General features: G+C 43.2%; 1 protein-coding gene across 10 annotated transcripts in view; it reads left to right on the top strand.

Moving 5' to 3' along the window:
- ITPR1 (inositol 1,4,5-trisphosphate receptor type 1) overlaps window positions 1-24,636 on the top strand; it is a 327,850-nt gene that overhangs the window by 142,780 nt on the left and 160,434 nt on the right. For all 10 annotated transcript variants that reach the window (XM_067043583.1, XM_067043582.1, XM_067043578.1 and 7 more), the window contains 12 exons: window positions 310-464; window positions 7,119-7,218; window positions 8,207-8,367; window positions 9,116-9,257; window positions 12,099-12,257; window positions 14,385-14,557; window positions 15,862-15,981; window positions 17,175-17,369; window positions 19,459-19,710; window positions 21,131-21,272; window positions 22,014-22,167; window positions 23,204-23,391. In XM_067043583.1, coding sequence (XP_066899684.1) covers window positions 310-464; window positions 7,119-7,218; window positions 8,207-8,367; window positions 9,116-9,257; window positions 12,099-12,257; window positions 14,385-14,557; window positions 15,862-15,981; window positions 17,175-17,369; window positions 19,459-19,710; window positions 21,131-21,272; window positions 22,014-22,167; window positions 23,204-23,391 — 1,941 coding nt within the window. The remainder of the gene's footprint in view (window positions 1-309; window positions 465-7,118; window positions 7,219-8,206; window positions 8,368-9,115; window positions 9,258-12,098; window positions 12,258-14,384; window positions 14,558-15,861; window positions 15,982-17,174; window positions 17,370-19,458; window positions 19,711-21,130; window positions 21,273-22,013; window positions 22,168-23,203; window positions 23,392-24,636) is intronic.

Here is a 24,636-nt window from a genome sequence, read left to right as displayed (position 1 = left end):
GCTTCTCCTCTCTCCCGACCGCTGCCCGGGGATGCGGTGCCCGTAGCGCTCTGCCCGTGGAGAGCTAGTAACGCCACCCCACGTTGCTGAAGCATTTTTTATTGCAACACCAGGAGGTAGAGTGTAAATATCCTTGGCGTGGCTGGCCAGCTATCATCTTTGATGACTGCTCTGAAACTGTGGTGCCCCTCCTGTCAACTACTGATGCTCACTATTGTTTCTTCCCTGTTCCTGTGGACTGTGCAGTGATAGTAGTGAGGGAAGGCCGTGGCATGGGCCATCCTTGACTTGATGACTTTTCCTCCTCAGCTGGACCCTGATCAGGATGCCTCCCGAAGCAGGTTGCGCAACGCCCAAGAAAAGATGGTGTACTCCCTGGTCTCGGTGCCCGAAGGCAATGACATCTCCTCCATCTTTGAGCTCGATCCTACCACCCTCCGTGGAGGCGACAGCCTCGTCCCAAGGTATGAGTCCAGAACGGCTTATCTCAAGCGAGTCATGGTGGTGTGTGCGGCCTGGCTGGGGTTCTTGGAATCCAAAACCTCCCCGTTGTTCTTGAAGCTTTTGTATAGGATTTGGTAAAGGGTTTGTTCTGGTTGCCCGTTGAAATGACATCTGCTTTTTCTTTTCTCTTTTTTTAATGGCTTATCAGTTGTAAGTTCTCAGTAGTCAGTGGTTAGCTAACACGTGCTATGTTTAGGTGAACAAACCAAACGTTAAGCTTAAGTAGCTCAATATTTCTGGTTTCCTTTACTCTCTCTCCCCCCTTTCCAAATCTGAAAGATCTCCTGGTCAATTGGATAAACAATTGAAAAGAAATTCTAGAAAATGGAACATTTGGAATTCACTCAATGCATAGTAAACTTTATTAAAGGTATTGAGAAATCAGACCAGTCTTCTCTGGTTATTGTATTAAATTTGACTTTTAGTTTTGTTGCATAAAAAAGCATTTCCATTTACTAGACCGTACATGGAACAAAAGCTCACTCTTAAAATCAATAGGGAGTTCCCCTGGCGGTCCCGTGGTTAAGACTTCACCGTCCATTGCAGGGGGTACAGGATCAATCCCTGGTCGGGGAGCTAAGATCCCACATGCCTCGCGGCCAAAAAACCAAAACAGAAGCAATATTGTAACAAATTCAATAAAGACTTTAAAAATGGTCCACATTGAAAAAAAATAATCTTGAAAAAACAAAAAATCAACAAAAGTATTAATAGTGGCTAACACTTGTTGAGTGCTGACTACATGCCATCTATAACGCTGAATACTCATGTTATATAATTTCACCTTCACCAAAACCCCTGTGAGATAGGTATTATTATTTGACCTTTCCTAGAGGTAAAGAAATGAGGCTCAGAGAATTTAAACAACTTATCACAAGTCAGCGAGCACCGTTACAGAGCCAGATAGGGCTGTTCTGGCGACTCTGACTCTTGGACACAGCCTTGGGTAGTGGAAGTCTCACTGGCACTGGGTGGTTTTACACAGGGCCCCTCTCTCTGAGGATTGCTTTGTGTTTCATTATTCCTGTATATCATTGCTGTTTACCTGCTCAGCCAGAGCTGGGCTGTGAAAGTGGTAGCTGCAGCTTGGGTGCTGTTACAACCGGAGGAGAACACAGAAGTGTCTGTGTAACACAAAAGACTATGTTCTTAAATATTGTATTATAGGACACATTAAAGGAATTGTAAAGAAAGTCATGGCTATGGAAAGGTTCGTATCCAAGTGTCTAGCATACACTAGACACTTAGGTGCTTAATAAAATTAGACGGCAGAGAAGGGAATGATTAACGCTAACAAAAATGCCAAAACATGAAATGAAGAAAAAAAAGAAGAATTAGAGGAGAACCTTCTCTTGTGCTGGATACTCTTCCTGTCCGTCTCAGAGTGATAAACAGAAGACAGTGTCCACAAGAAGAGAACCTTACAAGGAGGCTGTTCATTGCCATTCAGCATAATGATCGCTGGTTCTTACCCTCTGCTGGGTCACTAACCCCTTGAGAATCTGGGAAGAGCTGGAGATGTTCTCCTATTAGATCCTAAGTATGGGCGCAGCTTCGCGTACTCCAAGTTTGTCCTGATGTAGATTGCTTTTTAAAAAAATGATATATTGAGGTATAATTCATGCATCGTACAATTCGCCTACTGGAAGTGCTCAATTCATTGGTTTTTAGTAGATTAGCAGAGTTGGGCAGCCATCAGCACGATCGGTTTTAGAACAATCTCATCACCCCGAGAAGGAGCACTGTACTCATTGGGAGTCGCTCTCATCTCCCCAGGCTCCACCCTCAGCCTTAGGCTAATCTGCATTTTGTCCCTTTTGATCTGCCTATTCTGGATATTTCATATAAATGGAGTGGCTGGGCTTTCCTGGTGGCGCAGTGGTTGAGAGTCCGCCTGCCGATGCGGGGGACGCGGGTTCGTGCCCCGGTCCTGGAAGATCCCACATGCCACGGAGCGGCTGGGCCCGTGAGCCATGGCCGCTGAGCCTGCGCGTCCGGAGCCTGTGCTCCGCAACGGGAGAGGCCACAACACTGAGAGGCCCGCGTACCGCCAAAAAAAAAAAAAAAAAAAAAGGAGTGGCTTTTTGTGACTGGCTTCTTTCACTTAGCATTGTTTTTAAGATTCATCCATTTTGTAGCATGTATTCTTCATTTCATTTTATTCCTGAATAGGATTCCACTGTATGGTTATGTCCCATTTTATTTATTCACTTATTAGTTGATGGCCATTTGGGTTATTTGCCTTTTTCTGGCTGTTCTGTGAACACTTGTGAACACATTTTTGTGTGGACATGTATTTTCATTTCTCATGGGTCTATACCTAGGAGTGGAATTATTGGGTTATGTGGTAACTGTATGTCTAACATTTGAGGAACTGCCAGTTTTACATTTATAGTTTTATATTCCCACCAGCTGTATATGACAGTTCTAATTTCTCTCCAATGCTTGCTTATCTGTCTTTCTTATATTTGAGCCATCCTAGTAACTGTGCAGTGGTACCTCATTGTAGTTTTGACTTGAATTTCTCTGATGGCTACTGATGATGATCTTCTCATGTGTTTATTGGTCATTTGTGGAGACACATCTTTTCAGATCCTTTGCCCATTATTTTCTGGCCACTTAAAAAAAAGGGTTATGTGTCTTTTTATTATTGAGTATTAAATGTTCTTCATTACGAACTCCTTATCAGTTATGATTTGCAAGTATTTTCTCCCATTCTGTAGATTTCTTCACTTTCTTGGTGGTGTGTCTTGTGAACCACAAAAGTTTTTAGTTTTGTTGAAGTCCAGTTTATCTGTTTTTGCTTTTGGTTGCTTATGCTTTTGCTTTCTTAAGAAACTGTTGCCTAATCCAAGGTCACAAAGATTGATGCTAATGTGTTCTTCTGAGAGTTTTAGTAGTTTGTGTTCTTTTCACTTAGATCTTTGCTCGATTTTGAGGTCATTAAAAAAAATATGGTCCTTTCTCACTGACTACCTAGATAGGCATAGGGACTATAGAATCCAGTTGCGTTTTGGTTTAAGTACTTTTCCATGGGTTGTGTCCTCTGTTCTGGAAGTTCTTTAATGGATTTTTTGGCTCCCAGAAGACAAGGGAATGACGTTAGTTTTATTTGCTAAGTTTTTTGTTTGTAAGGGTTAGCAAAGAACGGAACCAAGTGATGTAAAATATCCGTCAGAAGATATTTCATGGCATTCCCTTGGTGAAGGGGAATGAGGTGCCAGTTGGCCATATTCCCCAGTGGGTTGGAAACCCCCATGATCCCGTGGGAAGGGGAAGTTTGAATTTCTAGGTCAGCTTGCCAAACAGCTTCGGTTGGCTGCAGTGCCCTGCTTCTGTATCCCCTTGATTCATTACTGTTTCTCTGTTGGAAAACATTCTTTGTGGGCAGTTGTCCATAGACAGACTGATTGTAAACTCATAAGCAAGAGAAGCCTTGTGCTCACCCTGGAAAAAGTGTCTGGCATCGTTTACCAATGTGTTTACTATTATTTATGATCTTGGACTTGGTCTTAGCTTTCTAAATTTTTATCTGTTCTTGCCCTTGGCCACCAACCTCAGAGCCAGAAGTGAACAGGGCCTCTTATTCACTGATTCAGTGGAGTCTTACACCTTTTAGGAGGAGGACATACATTTCCCTCCATCTTAGAGTTGTGCTAAATTTTGCTTCTTTGAAGATCAGAGAGCCTGGCGGTAGATACATGAAAGTACCTGAAATGTTACCAGTAAAGAATTTTTTTGTGATAGTCATTGGTTGAAAGAATGCTTTCAAGACAAACTGAAAGGGATAGTGCCAAGTCCTGGATATAATAAGCAAGATAGTAAAATTGCAATTTTTGCAAATTAGATGCAATAAATAAACATGGGGAGAGCATCCAGCTTTGTGGCTCTTTTGCAGTTGTCCTGATACCATGACTTTTGAGCTAAGGACTGGGAATGAGACTTCAGATGAATAGCTAGAATGCCCTTGGTATTTTAAATGAACTTTGACACAGAACTCTACAGAATGTAGTCAGTCATCCAAGTAAAAGTTAAGCTCCAAGCTTTCAGTTATACTTTGAAAATAAGAAAATGAATCCAAGTTCCTCAGAAGAAAAAATGCAAGTCTTTGTCAAATTTCTTGTTCATGTTGTTTAATTTATATTCGTGCTCTTCAGAGTAAATACCACTGGTAATTTTCAAGACAGTTAAAATGAAGGAAGTTAGAGGATCTGCTGAAGAGACGTGCCTGGTCGAATGTGCCCTCCCAGGTGCCCCTTTCCCATGACCTTGGGATGCTATTGCTTTGATTTCCTCTTAATGCAAAAATGACTTCCACGCTCTCCTTTCTGCTCTGGTCCCACCAGTGTTTAAAGTTCCAGCTCAAGTTTTCTGTAACAAAAATATTCCATGACTCCCTGAAGCCTCCTTAATCTCCTCCTCTAAAAGTACTTACCTTGACTGTCTCCCATCTTAAAGCCTTTCTAATGTATGTCTCCTGTTACTTTTGGTTGGCGTGCATTCATTTCATCTCACTAATGCGACATTGGATTCTTTAAGAGCAAGTATTATGTCACTCCTTCTTTAAAAGAAAAGCACATTTGAAAAACATTGTAAAATGATCCATGCTCATCATAAAAAGAAACAACAACAAAAGTATTTTAAAATCTCATGGAGAACAAAGAGACAAGTAAAAAATTAGATAAAATCTAACCATTCAGAGGTAACTACGACAAACATCTTGGTTTTCTGTAGTTTCAGACACTGTCTCTGGGCACACAGATAACCTGTGTATAATTTATCATAAATGAATCATAAGCTATTTTTAACATTTTTTCCACTGAACAATATGTCCTGTACATACTTCCAAGTAAATAATATCGATTGTAATCATTTTAAAGAACTCTATACTATTCTGTCTTACCTACTATAATTAACTAGTCCATTACTGAGACATTGGGTTGTTTGCAAGATTTTAACTATTATAACTAATGCTTTGTTGAACATCTTTCTGCCTCATTTTGCACCTGTGTTGTCATCTCTTAAGAAATATAAAAATGAGATTGCTAGATGAGAAGGTAGATACATTTTACATGTTATACAAAGTGCCAGACTCTCTTCCAGAGTTTAACCTATTGACACTCTTACCATGAGTGTGTAGAACTCATTTCTCTAAGCTCTGTAAGCTCTCTGCTCTAAATACTGGGTTGTATCAGTTTCCAGGATCTTTGGAATATGATACAATAAAATGATATTTTGTTTTAATTTGTATAAATTGAGAAAGTTGAATATGTACTTGGATGTTTATTGGTCATTTATGTTTCTTTATTAAATTACTGGTTTGTGTACGTGTTTCATTTCATTTCCAATATTCATGATGTTTTTCTTACTGATTTTTTTTTTTTTTTTTTTTTTGCGGTACACGGGCCTCTCACTGCTGTGGCCTCTCCCGTTGCGGAGCACAGGCTCCGGACGCGCAGGCTCAGCGGACGTGGCTCACGGGCCCAGCCGCTCCGCGGCACGTGGGATCCTCCCGGACCGGGGCACGAACCCGCGTCCCCCGCACCGGCAGGCAGACTCCCAACCACTGCGCCACCCGGGAAGCCCTTTCTTACTGATTTTTAAGATCTCTCTCTATATGTGGATTAATACCCTTTTATACTATATATTAATCTTTTATTTTCCTAGGGTGTCGTTTTTCTTTCAGTTTTGTTCAGGATGGTTTTTAAAAATGTAAACTTTTTTCTACTTTTGCTGTATGGAAATGTAAAATTTAAACTATGTAATAAGTTGTATGCATCTTTTGCTTCTGAAATTTGGAAATCTTGTATTTTGTTATGTGCTTCAAAAGGCTTTCCCTCTCACAGGATTATTAAATTTTTACTCACATTTTCTTCCAGGCATTTTATGGTTTTATTTCTTGCTATATTGATCCATAGGAAAATTTCAATTACTGCTGTATCATCTCTCATGATAAGCGCTACTAGGTACTCAGTAAATACTTTTTGTTACTTTGTCTCATGCTCAGTATGTTCTGAGATAGTCGCTCACAGAGTATAATTTTATACACGCGTACCTCAGAAATACTGTGGGTTCAGTTCCAGACTATCGCAATAAAGCAAGTATCACAGTAAAGCAAGTCCCACAAATCTGGGGGTTTCACGGTGCATATGAAAGTCATGTTTACAGTACACTGTTATCTATTAAGTGTGCAATAGCATTATGTCTTAAAAAACAATGTACCTATATTTAATTTAAAAATACTTTATTGCCAAAATGGAACCTATAGACTTGCATGAGGAACAGACCTTTGATTTGTTAAAAAAAAAAAAAACACAGTGTCTGTTAAGGGCAATAGAGCCAAACATGATAGAATGAGGTGTGGCTGCATTTAGAAATACAGCACGAGACAATCACCTTAGAGTGATTATGAATGGTTTGCCACTGTAGATCCGTCAGAGTGTATCTCGGACCAGAGCCGTTTGCTCTTAAGTTTATGCTGTCCTATGTGTGTAGCGGAAAACCATTTTGGTATCCTTTGTTCATTCTTATAGGATGTATTCTAAGCCAGTGGCTATAGAGAGCCTAAATAGCCCTGTCCCTAAAATCCTTCTTTTTTTTTCCTTTTCCTTTAGAAACTCATATGTCCGGCTCAGACACCTGTGTACTAATACCTGGGTTCACAGCACAAATATCCCCATTGACAAGGAAGAAGAAAAACCCGTGATGCTAAAAGTAAGTCCCCGAACTTGCTGCCTCCCTCGGTCTCGTGCTGCCGATGAAAGGGCTCCTTTGAGGGCAGAGGGAGGCGAATGGAGGTCTAAAGTTGTTGCTTCGGTAGGAGCATGCTGGCGGACAAACTTGAATGTGATGAAAGAATTCTTTCCAAGGGACCTGGCTATAGCAAGCCCAGGGCTTTTGAAATAACTAGAACCTTTTATTCCGTAGCTTCTGCCCTAAAGGTTGAGCAATTGTCTGGATTTCATATCTGTCTGAAGGCTGATTTTGGCTGGGGGAATGTTTGCTTGTGCCCAGACATACATCACATACCTAGTTGATTTCCCACAATCTGTATTATTTGTTTATTTCTCTTTGTATTTAAATGTGTACTTTTATTTCTTGAAAGTTCTTCCAACCTCTTTAATTTCTCTCCCTGAAGCCCACCTCTCCTTTCTCACCTTGTTCAGGATCATAGAGCATAAATACACAGACAGAGGGTTTTTCTTTTTAAAAAATGGAATTATACTCTCACATAATGTTTTTGGGTGCTGGGGAAGATTATTGGAATTTTTTCCTCTACTTTAATGAACATTTTCAGGTATATAGAAAAGCTAAAAGATCGGTGCAGTGTCTACCCTTATAATACTCTCAGAAACAAGAATTACCATTTTGTACATTTGATTTTTTTTCCCTATGTAATATTTGTAAATGTGTTTTTAAATTACAGAAGTCTCAGATGCTCCCTATAACAAACGAACCTATAAAATCATAGTACTGCCCCATTTCCTGCCTTACTTTTCTCCACAGTACCAACCTCTAGAGGTAACAGCTGTTGATGATTTGGGGTACAGCTCTCCAGGTGTTTTTCTATGTCCGTTTATTTGAACCACAAGAGAGCTCTAGGCTTTTTGGATTGCCCCATGTCCCATAAATACAGTGTTTGATTAATGCCTTACCCTCTCAGTCTAAGAGGCTGTTCCACAAAGACCGTCTTGCTTTTCAGATTGGAACCTCTCCCGTGAAGGAGGACAAAGAAGCATTTGCCATAGTTCCAGTCTCTCCTGCTGAGGTTCGGGACCTGGACTTTGCCAATGATGCCAGCAAGGTGCTGGGCTCCATAGCTGGGAAGCTGGAGAAGGGCACCATCACCCAGAATGAAAGAAGGTGAGGGCTCCCTGCCAGAACCGGACATGGTCATCCTCGCCCACTGTGGGTGTTTGCAATCCCTTGCAGAGAGAGAGAGTGCTTGGAAGAGCTCTGTGTGAGAGCAGCAGGCCTTAGCATTTGTGGGTGGCTTCAACTTGTGGTTTTCAAGAAATAGTTACTTGGGCTTCCTTGGTGGCGCAGTGGTTGAGAGTCCGCCTGCCGATGCAGGGGACGCGGGTTCGTGCCCCGGTCCGGGAAGATCCCACATGCCGCGGAGCGGCTGGGCCCGTGAGCCGTGGCCGCTGAGCCTGCGCGTCCAGAGCCTGTGCTCCGCAACGGGAGAGACCACAACAGTGAGAGGCTCTCATACTGCAAAAAAAAAAAAAAAGAAAAAAAGAAATAGTTACTTTTGCTTTCACTGTTCTGAAAGTCTCTAAACTTGTAAATATCTCCTTCTTTCTCCGTTTCCCTGTCTCCAACTTGGTCTCTGGAATTATCTTACTAAATGTCAGGGGTTGAGGTTACTCTGAGATAAAATGTAATGTCTACTATTTTGTGAAGGTGATACTGTTTTTGTGGACGATTAGGTATTGTCTCTATTTCACTCTTATTGGTAATTGGCCTCAACTGACAATTTCAAGGAAACTGGGAGAATGGGTTTGCCTCTGCTTAACTGGTTCCTTTGGCCTGAAGGCTTCCAAGGTGAAGCTTTCAGCCTGTTGCACATCGAACTCTTCCCATATCTAATAGCTTTTTTCCTCCTAAGATCTGTAACCAAGCTGCTGGAAGACTTGGTTTACTTTGTCACTGGTGGAACTAATTCCGGTCAAGATGTCCTTGAAGTGGTCTTCTCTAAGCCCAACAGAGAGCGACAGAAGCTGATGAGAGAACAGAATATTCTCAAGCAGGTCAGTGAGTGGTGACATATTGGGTTGGCTTTATAAGAAATCCGTGGTATCAGTGCTCTTAGAGAGGGATGTGAATGATTTCCACCTCACACGCTTGATCCATTGACTTTAAAAAAAAAAGCAGACTTAATTTTTTAGAGCAGTTTTAAGTTCACAGCAAAAGTGAGTGGAAAGTACAGAGATTCCCCGGGTACCTCACCTCCACACATCCACAGCCTTCCCTGTTATTAGCATCCCCAGCAGAGAGGTGCATTTGTTATAGCTGATGAACCTACACTGACACATCATAATTGTCCAAAGTCTGTAGTTTACATTAGGATTCACTGTTGCTGTTGTACATGCTCAGGGTTTGAACAAATGTGTAATCACATGTATCCATTATTATTTTTTTTTTTTTTTGGCGGTACGTGGGCCTCTCACTGTTGTGGCCTCTCCTGTTGCGGAGCACAGGCTCCGGACGCGCAGGCCTGGTGGCCATGGCTCACGGGCTTAGTTGCTCCGCGGCATGTGGGATCTTCCCGGACCGGGGCACGAACCCGTGTCTCCTGCATCGGCAGGCGGACTCTCAACCACTGCGCCACCAGGGAAGCCCCCATGTATCCATTATTATCACGTCATACAGAGTAGTTTCATTGCCCTAAAAATCCTCTGTGCTCAGCCTATTTGTCTCTCCCTTTCCCCCAACCCTTGGCAAGCAACCATTGATCTTTTTTTTTTTTTTTAAACATCTTTATTAGAGTATAACTGCTTTACACGGATGTGTTAGTTTCTGCTGTATAACAAAGTGAAGCAGCTATACATATACATATATCCCCATATCCCCTCCCTCTTGTGTCTCCCTCCCACCCTCCCTATCCCACCCCTCTAGGTGGACACAAAGCACCGAGCTGATCTCCCTGTGCTATGCGGCTGCTTCCCACTAGCTGTCTATTTTTACATTTGGTAGTGTGTATATGTCCGTGCCACTCTCTCACTTTGTCCCAGCTTACCCTTTCCCCTCCCCGTGTCCTCAACTCCATTCTCTACCTCTGTGTCTTTATTCCTGTCCTGCCCCTGGGTTCTTCAGAACCATTTTTTTTTAAGATTCGTATATATGTGTTAGCATACGGTATTTGTTTTTCTCTTTTTGACTTAACTTCACTGTGTATGAGACTCTAGGTCCATCCACCTCACTACAAATAACTCAATTTCGTTTCTTTTAATGGCTGAGTAATATTCCATTGTATATATGTGCCACATCTTCTTTATCCATTCCTCTCTTGATGGACACTTAGGTTGCTTCCATGTCCTGGCTATTGGAAATAGAGCTGCAATGAACATTGTGGTACATGACTCTTTTTGAATTATGGTTTTCTCAGGGTATACGCCCAGTAGTGGGATTGCTGGGTCATATGGTCGTTCTATTTGTAGTTTTTTTAAGGAACGTCCATACTGTTCTCCATAGTGGCTGTATCAGTTTACATTCCCACCAACAGTGCAAGAGGGTTCCCTTTTCTCCACACCCTCTCCAGCATTTGTTGTTTGTAGATCTTTTGATGATGGCCCATTGATCTTTTTATTGTCTTCATAGTTTTGCCTTTTCCAGAATGTCATATAGTTAGAATCATACTGTATGTACCTTTTTCAGATTTTACTTCTTTCACTTAGTAAAATGCATTCAAGTTTCCTGCATCTTTTCATGGTTTGATAGTTCAGTTGATTGTTAACATGCTTGTTGAACATCAGCCATGTGAGAATTTACCTGTTAGGAACCCCAACAAGAATTCAGTTGACAACTTTATTTTCCTCACAAATAATATCAAGTGCAGTGTATCCTTAAGGTTATTTTATGTATCTGGGAGATTTGGAGTATATGATAAACTCAGAAGGCCTGTAGAGGCTCTTATGGGGACCATTATAAGTCACCAAAAAACCTGTAAATGAAGAATGAGTAGAAAAGAAAATGAACTCACAGAAAATACATAGATGATGTAATTTGGTATAAAGTTAAATAAACTGGGGTAGAAATAAATTAGAATACACTGGGGTAGAAATAAATAAATTAGAGGGAGGCAAGTGACAAGTCCAGGGTAGATGAAATATGTGGAAATGTATGCCGTAAAGTTCTCTAAAGCTGTTGGAGGCTGGGCCACTAGAGCCAAAAGAAAAACGTGTTAGTTACAAGTCGCATAGTTCTCCCTAGGAACTTGGATTGGAGAATCCTTTCTCCTTTTGGACTGTGATAGACAATATTTAGTAACACTCCGTCTTGTTTCAACGAGGGTTTAAAGTCCCAGAATAAATTGTGGCCTGCCGTTTGATGTGATAACTGCCGAATAAGACCTCTGGCTTAATGTCCATGCTCTTTTCCACAGTAGTGATTCCTAGAGGGTCTGAAACTGTGGAGGAGCCTTCGTTGAGCACTTGTGTACCCTTAGGACCTGACGCCCACTATCTGCTTTAATCCTTACAACACCCTGGTGAGCTAGGTATTATTCTCTCCATATCACTGCTGAGAGAACTGAAGGTTACCTTGACCATGACCTGTACCTGTAGGAAAGTAATAAAGGTGTGTAATTTCGACCTAGAATCTGCTGATTCCAGAGTCTGTGCTCTCAGGCACTGCTTGAAACACTGCATTTTCAAGTATTTGAGGACCCACTAGGTCCAGGAGGGCTGAATTCAGGGAGGAGCCAGTCCCAGTTGATGGAATGAATGCAGTTTTCAGGTTCATGATTGTTTGCACAGGGAGATTTTCCTATATAGGTCAGCCATCCTTGAGGTTATAGGACTTCCAAAGAGAAGGTTAGCCCTGAAAACAGTAGGGGACGGCAGTTTTTACTCTTTTCTTTCTGCACACAGATCTTCAAGTTGTTACAGGCCCCATTCACAGACTGTGGTGACGGCCCGATGCTACGTCTGGAGGAGCTGGGGGACCAGCGGCACGCGCCCTTCAGACACATCTGCCGCCTCTGCTACAGGGTCCTGAGACACTCCCAGCAGGACTACAGGAAGAACCAGGTTGGGGTTCAGGACCCCTGGGAAGTCATGGGCATCTTCCTCCCTGAAGTTCATGTACTTTCCTCAATGAGTTTTAGGTGTCACGTGTATATTTATTTAATGGCCAGGTAGTAGTTCATTGTTAAGTTTGCTCTTAGAAAGGAAACACAGATTTTTTTTTTGCAAACCTGGGAAGGTATATTACAGAGTCGAGAAGGATACCTGAAAATTCCCCTTCTACAGCCACCTTTGAATGAGATTTCTTTTTCTTCACGTTGCTATTCCATATACAGTACTTCCTGTGGCACATTCCCGTAAGATTTAAGGGCACACGGATCCCATGTGCTTATAATTGCAGATGGAGTGAAATCTTTTCTTCCTGTCCCATCCATTTCCTCCATCTCTGCTGGTAACTTTCTCTTTGTTTTGGTCCCGGCTCATGTTTTATGACATTCTAAGTCGTCATCTGTGTGATGACGGTAAACACACACACACGACCAATATATTCTCTCCGTGAATTAGGTGTTTGAACCTCTGTGAGGGTTCCTAACAATTGGAGATTCTGAGGAATCACTGTATCAGTAGTTCTTAACTGGGAGTAATTTTTCCCCCCGGGGACATATGGAAATGTCTGGAGACCCTATTGAGTGTCATAAGTTGGGGACGCTCCTGGCATCTAGCGGGCAGAGGCCACGGATGCCATCAACACCCAGCCCTGCACAGCAGAGCCCCCTGCAACAAAGAACTTTGCGGCCCAAGGAGTCAGTAGGTAGTGCTGAGGTTGAGAAACCCTGCGCTCCATAAACTACTGTAGGTGCACAGAGTAACGCTTATTGTAACTGGAACTCCAATCCCTGCCTTGTGTCACAAAAGGTTTTGTTTTTAAGCTTTGGAATTCCCCTACATCTGGCCTTGAAATTTCAACTGTTCTCTGTAGTTAAAGTTTTTTGTGTGTCATCCTAAAGATAGTGTCGATCCTAAGCAGTGCTCTAAAATGTTAGATGTAACTTTGTTAGCTAGTATTTCTAAACCTTCCACTTTGCCTTTGCTACTGTTGAAATATGAAACATCACACACCCGTGATGCTATGTTTTGTTAGTTTTCTGGTTGCTATAAAGCTACCTCTGGTGCATGGATACCATACTCATACCATACTAGTGCCAAAGTGATTTTATTCTCTTCCAGTGAGGATACATCAGAGCCTGTAGTGTGTGCCAGGACATTTTGCTTGTACCTGAGGGGACTAAACCAGTCCCTCTTGCTGCAACTCTGGACGTCTTTGATTCGTTGCTTGTGGACCCTGTGCCAGCTGGCAGTAGTATATCCCTAGGGGCTGATGAATTCCCGAACACGCATCCTTATTGAGTGAGGGCTGAAAGGTGGCCCATGTCTGCTGTGTTGATCCTGAGTCACCGTTAGAATTTTGGAATTAATGAAAAAAAATTATACCAAGTTTCAAGGGCCGTTTGAACTTTGAGCAAGCAAATGATCTGTTTGGGGCAGGGAAAATGTCTTTGAATAGCAACGAACACATATTCATAAGAGGCTTCCTGGAGTTCTTAAATATTTCTATGGAATGTCATGTCTGATCCCCAAAAAGAAGCCAGCGCTGATATGTTTTCATATGTTCTACGAATGTAATCGACTGGCTTACTTATCCCTAACTTGTTTGTGCTACTCACTGACTTTCAAAATGTATTTTCACCCCACATAAGGAAAACGCAATGGGGTAGCATTGTTCTAAATATCCAGGTAGGCTTGACTGTGTTTATTCAGCAACACAGAGCAGTGAGGCACAGTTAAATCCTCTTGAATTAGTAATAAAATCAGAGCTGAAGAACAACTTCTGACCTTTCGAAAAATAAGTCATTGCATTAACATTTATACAGTGGACTTAATAAAAATGCCTGTCTGTAAATACAGGATATTTTACTCGATTACATCTGTGTGGCAGGTTTAGTAAAAATAAAGGATGCGAGGGAGTTGGCAGCTGTCGCCCTGGATTAGAAAGTTGTGGAAAGATGCTCCCCTGTGATTTCCCTCATGGGCAGTGATGCCTCCTCAGGGGCCGCGCTTCCCTCGCTTACTTCCAGCCTCACCCCATTGTCTCCAGTCCTCCCCACTCACCTCGCTTTCCTTCCTTCGAAGGAGTACATAGCCAAGCAGTTTGGCTTCATGCAGAAGCAGATTGGCTATGATGTACTGGCCGAAGACACCATCACTGCCCTGCTGCACAATAATCGGAAACTTCTGGAAAAACACATCACCGCGGCGGAGATCGACACCTTCGTCAGTCTGGTGCGAAAGAACAGGGAGCCCAGGTGAGGCGGGGGGCGGGCTTCATAGACAGAAGGTGTCTTTGCGTTTCCGATGCGGGCCCTGAGCGGGCCATGGTGCTTTTTCCTGGGTCTCCTTGGTTTAGGGCTCTTAGGGACAGGTTTTGATTGGGCAGGTCTTGACAGCCTCTTTGATGAGTAGCGGAACGAGCTTGGTATGGGAATGAGACCAGGGTAGAATCCGAGCTGCGACATTTGCCAGCTGGGTGACCTTGAGCTTTAACTTCCTCATCTGCTAGATAGGTCATTGTGAAAATTAAATGAGAATAAATACATGTGAAGTGCCTGGCACTGAGTAGGTGCACGGTAAATGACAGCGATCGGCCACTCATTCACTCCGTAGCACCCCGTGGTGATCACTTAGAACTCCCCCCAAATATCATCAGTTAGTCTCTTGCACACATAGTTGTTACTTGAGTGTTTTTATTTACATTAGTGAATTCTGTCAGTTCTGTTGCATTCATACAGATCTCCCCCTACGCTCTCTTCCCTCTTTTTTCCTCCTTCTAATTAATTAAGGTGCACACCATTTCAGGTGAAGTGGGAGATAGTTTACAACCTGCATATCATGAACGGTGACGCTGGAGAGCTGAAGGTGTGCTTATAAAAGTGACTGCCCCCACCCATCAAATAACATTTTAGGGACCATTCTTATGTGCCAGTGAGTGGACGAAGCACTTGGCATGAATTAGCTCATTTAATCCTCAGAAGAACTCTCTGAGGTTCTATATTAGCCTTTTTTGTTGATGAGAAAACTGAACCACAGTGAGGTTAACTAATTCCCCCGGAATAACAGTACATATCAGAACGTAGTGGATAAGAACCAGAACCAGGGTTCTGATTTGGGCCTCAAGCCTCAGAGCCTTGCCCCTCACCATTCTGGGTACCCTGCATCCTATCCATGTCTTCCTTATGTGAACTTCTTACTTGGTGGTTCCTCTGTTCATTTTTACCCCGTCAACCCTTCCTCACAACAGTTACTGCCACCCTTCCTCTTTTGCTTTTCTTTCTTTGCTCTTCCTCCCTCCCTCCCTCCCTTCTTCGAAGCTTCCTTGCTTTTTTTCCCTCCCTCCCTCCCTCCCTCCCTTCCATCCATCCATCCTTCCTTCCTTCCCTCTGGTGTCTGGGTTTCTGGGGGTTCCATGGACGCTGACGCTACAACCCAAAGCCTCGCTGACTTCTGTTCAAGGTAGGCTGGGTCAGACCTCTTGAGGGAGAGCCCGGCTCCCAGAGCCCAACCCCTGCTCTGTCTACAGAAACTGTTTTATTTGGTTTCTCTTTCTCGATAGATTCTTAGATTACCTCTCTGATCTCTGCGTGTCCATGAACAAATCCATTCCGGTGACCCAGGAGCTGATATGTAAAGCTGTGCTGAATCCAACCAACGCTGACATCCTGATTGAGACCAAGTGAGTACGGTCTGCGCGTTTCAGATGAAGAAAGAAGAGAACGGGATTTAGATGGAGAATGTGTGGCTCAGTGGATGTCTGTGCTCATAGGTGATAAAACCCAGCTCCTTGATTTCTGAAGTCAGGTTGGCTGGCTGCTGATCTTCCTCTTGCAAAGGTCTTGATCAGAGGAGTCATCAAGTTTGCTTTTGGTGTGGGTTCCTCTGCATGGTGATGTCACATACTTTGACAGTAATGTGAGCTCACCAGGGAACGTTTTATACGCCCTTGGTTTAATTTTCAGAGTTTAAAATTCTCTAATTATGATCATCAGTTTTAAATTTTAAAGGAGGTAATTCATTATTGGTATTAAGTCATCGTAGGGAAGAGCTTTTTAAATCATCACTGTTCAAAAAGTGTTCATTGGTCCACAGGAGTTTTGGTAATAGTAACAATTCGTTTTTTAGCAGGGGAGCAGTTTTCCTGAGAAGCATAGTGCCAGTAATATTTAAATGTCCAAAAAAATGTTTAAAAAAAGTTTATTGGGCTTCCCTGGTGGCGCAGTGGTTGAGAGTCCGCCTGCCGATGCAGGGGACACGGGTTTGTGCCCTGGTCTGGGAAGATCCCACGTGCCGCTGAGCGGCTGGGCCCGTGAGCCATGGCCGCTGGGCCTGCGCGTCCGGAGCCTGTGCTCCGCAACGGGAGAGGCCACAACAGTGAGAGGCCCGCAAAAAAAAAAAAAAAAAAAAGTTTATTTAAAAAACACTAAATTAATGCTCTAAACTAGTGATTTTTTTTGTTTCTCAGGCATAACTTAATTTTGGACTTGGGCTAATTCCGACTTTCTCAACCTTGGCCTTTTGATGTTTGGGGCCACGTAATTCTTTGCTGTGGGTTCTGTCCTCCGCGTTGTAGGATGTGTAGCAGCCTCCCTGCTTCTACGTGCTAGGTGCCGACACCCCAAACTGTCTCCATCCATTGCTAAATGTCCCCTGGGAGACACAGTCACCCTGGTGGAGAACCCCTGGGCTAAAGTGTATGAAGCCGTTAACGTTTGGTTCTTTGTGGTTCTGCCGACGGGAGGAGTAAAGTGGCTTTCTGTGTGTGTCTTTGTGCTCAAAGTGCAGCTAGAGTCCAACGCGTTGACGTCGTTGATCGGTGATGAGCAAGGATTTCAAACATAATGAGTTTCCCCCCTCCTCCTCTTTTTCCAGGTTGGTACTCTCTCGTTTCGAATTTGAAGGTGTTTCTACTGGAGAGAACGCTCTGGAGGCAGGAGAGGATGAGGAAGAGGTGTGGCTGTTCTGGAGGGACAGCAACAAAGAGGTTCGCAGTAAGAGTGTGAGGGAACTGGCGCAGGATGCTAAGGAGGGGCAGAAAGAAGACCGAGACGTCCTCAGCTACTACAGGTGCGGGGGCGGCATGGGTGTCCTCTGATGCGATCCTCTGTCCGAAAGACGGGTGTGTGCTTCAGGAGTTGGTAGAGTGTAAGGTTGCATCGATACTTAGCTAGGACATTGCTGTCTGGGTGTGGCTCCGTCAGAAGAAGGCTGAGTGTTTGCCTCGGCCCCCAGTGACAGTTAATCCCTACCTAGCATGGCACGTGACACGGATATATTTTGTAGTCGTTAAGAGTCAGGCTGCGGGGTCACCGCTCTACGTAGTAGCTCTTTGACTTCGGTCAAGTTATTCACCGCTTTATGTCCCAGTTCCTTTATCTGTAAAATAGAGACAATAGTTACAACGTCATAGAACTTTTGCAGACAGAGCTAGGAAATGTGTGTGTCTGTACACACATCTGTTTGTCTGTCCACGCAGACGCACACATATCTATTTCTGTGTCGATCTATATAAATGTGATAAAAATCATGAGTTCACATCAGTACTTCCAATTCTGTTCCAACGCTGTAGCGTTATTCTAGCGTTCACCCTTCTGTGTTCATAACTCCTTCCTCTGGCAGCGAGAACCTGGCTGGCACTGTCCCCGCCGTGTTGCTCAGTCTCCGTCGCTACCAGTCACCTGCTCCATCCCGGCGTCACCTCGGTCCCAGCTCTGAGATCTGCTGACTCAATAAATACTTTTAAAATAAAAGAAGAGGGAAAGAACGATGAGGAAGTGCTTACAGCATTTTTTAATAGAAATAAATAAAACTTTGCAATTACAGTGCCCTTTGTTACCTCCTGTATCCTTTCTCTCCATTCATGCAGATGGTGTGTGTCCTTCCACACTCTTTGTGTGTTTATATTTTACATTTCTGTACATTTGTAAATAACACGTAGTATTTTGTTGCTTCTTAAAATTTTATATAAGTGGTTCCAGAGTCTGAGTTCCGTTCTGAAATCTGCCTTATTTTTTCATATTGTTTCTGAAATGGATTCATGCTCACGGTGGTAGGTCCATTTCTTTAATTTTGACTGCTGAATGCTATTCCATTTTATTGCTGTGCCACATTTTCATTGCTCTTTGATATTCAGTGTATGCCACAATTTAGTTTTCCTTGTTGGGAAATATCCTCGTTCAAATTTGTGCATATGTGTAGGAGTTTCCATTCCACACCAGGGAATTATGAGATTGGGGGGTATGCATATTTTAAACTGACCAACCAATCCTAAATTGGCTATTTTGGTGTACACTCCCGCCAAAAGAGAACTTTTGTTTCCCTTTGTCTTTGCTATCTCTGAATACTGTGATGCTTTTTAAGTTTTTGTTAATCTTACGAGCATGAAGTAGAACGTAGGTTAATCCTCATTTCACTGATATCTAGTGCTGTTGAGAGTATTTCCAACTCATGATTATTGGTAATAAATAGGGTTTTAAAGTCAGAAGCTGGAATTTGCCACTGTGGAACCTTATGGCTTTCTTATTTCACATTATGGGTATGGTTACTCTTTTAATCTTTGCTATGTCTTCTGCTGACAATGAATGAGAAGGAGTGTTTCAGTGGTCAAATTTGGAAGTTAACAGAGATCATATGTAATTAGGTGAGGAAGAAACTGTTACATTTTGAGGAGCCCCCTGTTTTTTCTACCATGTTTTTCACGTGTGTGTAAAAGTCCAAGAGGAGAGCTCTATGGGATAAGACCCTGAAAGTATCATAAAATTTCTAAGCAGAGTCAGTAAGGGTCTGAAACCTTTACCATTTCCTATGCGGTCTTGCATGTGCTGCATAAAAGCAGAACTAAAGAAACAGGCAACCGTTTTCAGCCTAATGCCCCCCCCCACCCATTTTATAAAATAAACAAGGGCAAAACGGCATCAACTAGCCATGTAATTACTCCCACACAGCAGGGTAGGCACATGTCTGTTGGCGTGGTTTGAACTGTTCCTTTTTCCGCTTGGTACAGAAGCCAGCGTTTGCATACACAAGCAAGTGAAGAGTGTTGATGTGTAAGTTCCCGTGGCCACCTGCCTCTCCTGTGAGAGTTGGGGCCCCCCTGCGACTCTCCTGCTGCGTGTTTCCATGAGAGTGAGCCCTGTGTAACTTTCCTTTTCTCCAGGTACCAGCTGAACCTCTTTGCGAGGATGTGCCTGGACCGCCAGTACCTCGCCATCAATGAAATCTCAGGCCAGCTGGACGTGGATCTCATTCTCCGCTGCATGTCTGATGAGAACTTGCCTTATGACCTGCGGGCGTCCTTCTGCCGTCTCATGCTGCACATGCATGTGGACCGAGACCCACAGGAGCAAGTCACTCCCGTGAAATACGCCCGCCTCTGGTCCGAGATTCCCTCCGAGATCGCCATTGATGAGTGAGCCTGGCTCCTTCACCCTGTTAAGACCTTATTCATGCTGCTTTAAAACTTGTTAGTTACATATATCATTTCACACTGGTCAGAATGGCCATCATCAAAAAATCTAGAAACAGTAAATGCTGGAGAGGGTGTGGAGAAAAGGGAACCCTCTTGCACTATTGGTGGGAATGTAAATTGATACAGCCACTATGGAGAACAGTATGGAAGTTCCTTAAAAAACTGAAAATAGAACTACCATATGATCCAGCAATCCCACTACTGGGCATATACCCTGAGAAAACCATAATTCAACAAGAGCCATGTACCAAAATGTTCATTGCAGCTCTATTTACAATAGCCAGGAGATGGAAGTAACCTAAGTGTCCATCAATAGATGAATGGATAAAGAAGATGTGGCACATATATACAGTGGAATATTACTCAGCCATAAAAAGAAATGAAATTGAATTATTTGTAGTGAGGTGGATGGACCTAGAGTCTGTCATACAGAGTGAAGTAAGTCAGAAAGAGGAAAACAAATACCGTATACTAACACATATATATGGAATCTAAGGGGAAGAAAAAAAAGGTCATGAAGAACCTAGGGGTAAGATGGGAATAAAGGCACAGACCTACTAGAGCATGGACTTGAGGATATGGGGAGGGGGAAGGGTAAGCTGTGATGAAGTGAGAGAGTGGCAGGGACATATATACACTACCAAACGTAGGGTGGATAGCTAGTGGGAAGTAGCCGCATGGCACAGGGAGATCAGCTTGGTGCTTTGTGACCACCTAGAGGGGTGGGATAGGGAGGGTGGGAGGGAGACGCAAGAGGGAAGAGATATGGAAACGTATGTATACGTATAGCTGATTCACTTTGTTGTAAAGCAGAAACTAACACACTATTGTAAAGCAATTATACTCCAATAAAGATGTTAAAAAAAACCCCACAAAACTTCTTAGTTACAGTGTTCTATGTAGCAGAGGACAAACCACTTATGGTCAGGTTAATAAGTCTAGTTAAATCAGAGAGGAAAGATAAGTCATTTTTTCTTTAAGCTTAAGATATAGTTAAGGGTGACAAATGTTATTTGTTTCCTCAAGAATGTAAGAGATGGCACGATTGTCCTTTTATATAAATCTCTTTCATTCAACAAATATTTAAGTGTCTCCCGCATGCCAGGCTCAAGGAATCTATCTGGGAACAAACAAGAAAACTGTGTGTACACTAGTGGGGAGAGACAGACAGGAACCAAGATAAAGGACTAAAATATATACCTTGGTGTGTTGGGTGCTGAGGAGGGAAAAGTAAAGTAGGGGCAGGAGGATGGGAAGTGTTGGGGTGGATGGTGTTAGCTTTGGGGGCTGAGCAAACAGGGAAGGCCTCACTGGTTAGACCTTGAAATTTGATTTCCTTTCCTCTCTGCTTTCCTTTTAGCTATGACAGTAGTGGCACTTCCAAAGATGAAATTAAGGAGAGGTTTGCTCAGACCATGGAATTTGTGGAGGAGTATTTAAGAGATGTGGTGTGTCAGAGGTTCCCTTTCTCTGATAAGGAGAAAAATAAACTCACATTTGAGGTAACTCATGGTGAAGCGATCTGTGTGTTTTGTCTGTTTTTTATTGATCATTTTTGTATGGGGTAAATAGAAAATAGGTGGTGATTTTTTTTTTTTTTTTTATCATGATACTCTGGTTCTGTAATGAAAAGGAATTCAGCTCAGTTTTGTTGCAGAGTAAAACAGAACTAATACCAGTCACTTAGCTTAAGGTAGTTACGCTCCTGGAAGAAATGGTGAACTGAATCATGTAAAATGGATAGAACATGATGTATAATCTGCGCATTATATTAAAAGTGACAGGAAAGAAACAGTCTGGGCTTGGGATCTGTCATAGATTAATCATTTGAGAGACATAAATACTTATTACCTTTGAGTTGAGTCTTTCTCTCTGAGATCACTTTGCCTTTTGAGCAATGGGATTTCCAAGGACTGCTATGTTATCTGTGTCCTTGATTTGTATACCTTGGCTTGCCCTGTATCATCTCTGGGAAGCTGCACGGAGCCAATAATGAGGTCAGTGTTTTATTAACCAGTCATCAGAGCAGATTAGTAGCTTTGCAGGGTTTTGTTTCTCATTTTTTTTCTCCTTATGAAACAAAATGAAATTTGGTCAGAAACTTCAAGTAAACTAAATGCCTTCTCTCACTGTAAAGAAGGTCAGAATCAGTCATTTATAAAATAGTCAACCTAAAATGCAAGTGAAGGATACTGTTTATTTAATACCGTCTTCCTCCTTTCTCTCTTTCTTAAATACAATAGGTTGTAAACTTAGCTAGGAATCTCATATACTTCGGTTTCTACAACTTCTCTGACCTTCTGCGATTAACCAAAATCCTCCTGGCCATATTGGACTGTGTGCACGTGACCACAATGTTCCCCATCAGCAAGATGGCGAAGGGAGAGGAGAATAAAGGTGAGAATAACGTGGAGTGGCTGAGGAGGGAGATCGCACGGCGCCCGTGCGTCGTGACGCGCTTGCCCGGCCTCTCCTCCTCCTGCTCTTCTCATCCTTACTGTGTGATGGCGCGTCTTCTCTTTGTCCTTTTCTTCTCAGCTTTTCATTATGAACATTTTTCGGATATAAATAAAGGCGGAAAGAATGGTACAGCGGACACCTGTAGACCCCCGACTTAAGAGTCAATGATTATTAACACTTTATTGTGTTTTTTATAGTTATAGATATGAGTCTGTACATTTCACTGCACCATTTGAAAGTTGCCTAACACTTGCCTGATGCTTATATCTTAAAAACACATGTCATCGTTCTTGACGTGTCATGAGGTCCTCAGATGTTTATATTAGTATAGGAGTAAGTGAAATCCAGACTGTGTCTGGGTATCCTATACCCAATTTGTAAATAGGAAAATCTGCCTTTATATGTTTTTTTCCCCCTCTGTTTTAGGGTCGTAGTAGACACATACTAGGTGCTCCTGTGTGGATTGTTTAACTGGTCTCTACAGCTAGAATAGAACAAGTATGTTTACTTACGTCCTACTATGTGTTAGGGCCTGTGCTCAGTCCTTTTGCATACCTTTTGCCCCTTAATCCCTGTCAGTTGGGCTCCATTATTCTCATGTGCTAGTGGAAGAAACTGACCCTCAGAGGTAGCATAATGTGTTCAAGATCAAGTGGCTTTTGGTGGCAACACCAGATGTGTGTCTTGTTAGCTCCTGCATCCCTAGTTCTGTGCACAGCAACAAGCACGTAGTAGGTGACCAATCAAATTTGGCAGGTGAATTAACATACGTAAATGCTCCATACTCTTTCCCCTACTGCTTGAAGCCCTGCATTTCTGATGGTTGTTAACCGTTTCAGGTTCCCAGGGTCTTAGAATGTATTGGAACGGAGACATGTTAAGTGATTTGTCCCGAAGAGCCTCCGCCCCGGGCCAGGCGCCCAGAGCACACACCAAGGGTGTCATGACCAGGGTTTGTCCTGGCCCTTCCTAGGTAGTAACGTGATGCGGTCCATCCATGGGGTTGGAGAGCTGATGACCCAGGTGGTGCTCCGGGGAGGAGGCTTCCTGCCCATGACTCCCACGGCCACCGCCCCTGAGGGCAACGTGAAGCAGGCGGAGCCGGAGAAGGAGGACATCATGGTGATGGACACCAAGTTGAAGATCATTGAAATACTCCAGGTAACCCTGGGCTGGGGCGGGCGCAGGGTGGGCGGGAGTCTGCTTCTCAGGGGACCATCTGCATCCAGTGTCCCTGCTTTGGTGGAGCCCTAGGCTTTCTGGGAAGAGAGTGGAGGTAGAGTCTTAGCTCCGCCTCAAGCGCTGTTTCTGAATTGGCCCTCTGCTTCCTGTACTGTCATCTCCCGTCCCTCCCCAGCATGCCCTGTTCCTCCAGCCATGCCACACTTTCTGCAGTTACCTTAGATTTCCCTAGTCATTGGTCTCTGTCTTCACCACTTAGAATTAACTTACTTATGCTTCTATACATAGCTGAATTCCGTGTTTTTTGTTCATAACTCAGTCAAGGTTCCATTAAGTTTGTAACTCCTCCCTCAGTCCTTCCCTTCCTCCCTCCCTTATTCATTCATTCATTTCTTCAACAGCCATTTATAGAGACTGATTCCATGCTGAGTACTTTTGAGCACTGAAGAACCAGCAATGAACAGAATCATGCCTGCTTACATTTTGATAGGAGGCATAGACATATAAAAATGTGTATACTAAGAATGTTAAACTATAACAGAGAGTCAGGATGGTGTGGAGGCCATTGGGGGTAAAGGCCACGGATACTGTCTTTGATGGGGTTGTCAGAGAAGGTCTCCCCATTAAGGTTACGTGATCAGAGACCTGAATGCAGTGAGGGAGCTGGTATGTGGCTATCTAGGAAAACAGTCTCCGGGGCTCCAAGAGGGAACAATAAATAATACATGCAAAGACCTGAGGTGGGAGCGTACGTGACAAGTTTGGAAACAGGTCAGGTTCAAGAGAGAATGGGGGAAGATGAAGTGGGGAGTCCGTACATACAACCTCTTGAGTGGTTTTGCCGTAAAGATGAACGGAGAGAAGTGGGAAGGTGGCTGCAGGGTGATTAGTGGTAGTATTTAAGTTGGGAGATGTCAGCACGATTGTATGCTGAATGGGAGTGATCAGGTAGAGAGGGAAGGCATACTGGCGAAGGGGAGAGAGGACAATTGTAGGAGCAAAGTCCTGGCATAGGCAGGAGGGGGTGGGAGCCAGTTTTCTGGAGAGGCCGTGATCTTCCCTGTGAGAACCTCCCAGGCTGCCAACAGTGTGCGTTTTCCTCTTCCTGCTCCTCGGGAACTTTTTATTCATTAACAAAATCAGCGGTTCCTTCATGAAAAGAATACTGTTTTCACCTTTCTCTTTTAATCCCGCACTGCCTCACCTCAACCCCGGAACATGGAG

Source organism: Kogia breviceps, chromosome 10 (genome assembly GCF_026419965.1).
Source record: "Kogia breviceps isolate mKogBre1 chromosome 10, mKogBre1 haplotype 1, whole genome shotgun sequence".
Classification (NCBI taxonomy): Eukaryota; Metazoa; Chordata; class Mammalia; order Artiodactyla; family Physeteridae; genus Kogia; species Kogia breviceps.
This window is presented reverse-complemented; position numbering and strand designations above follow the sequence as displayed.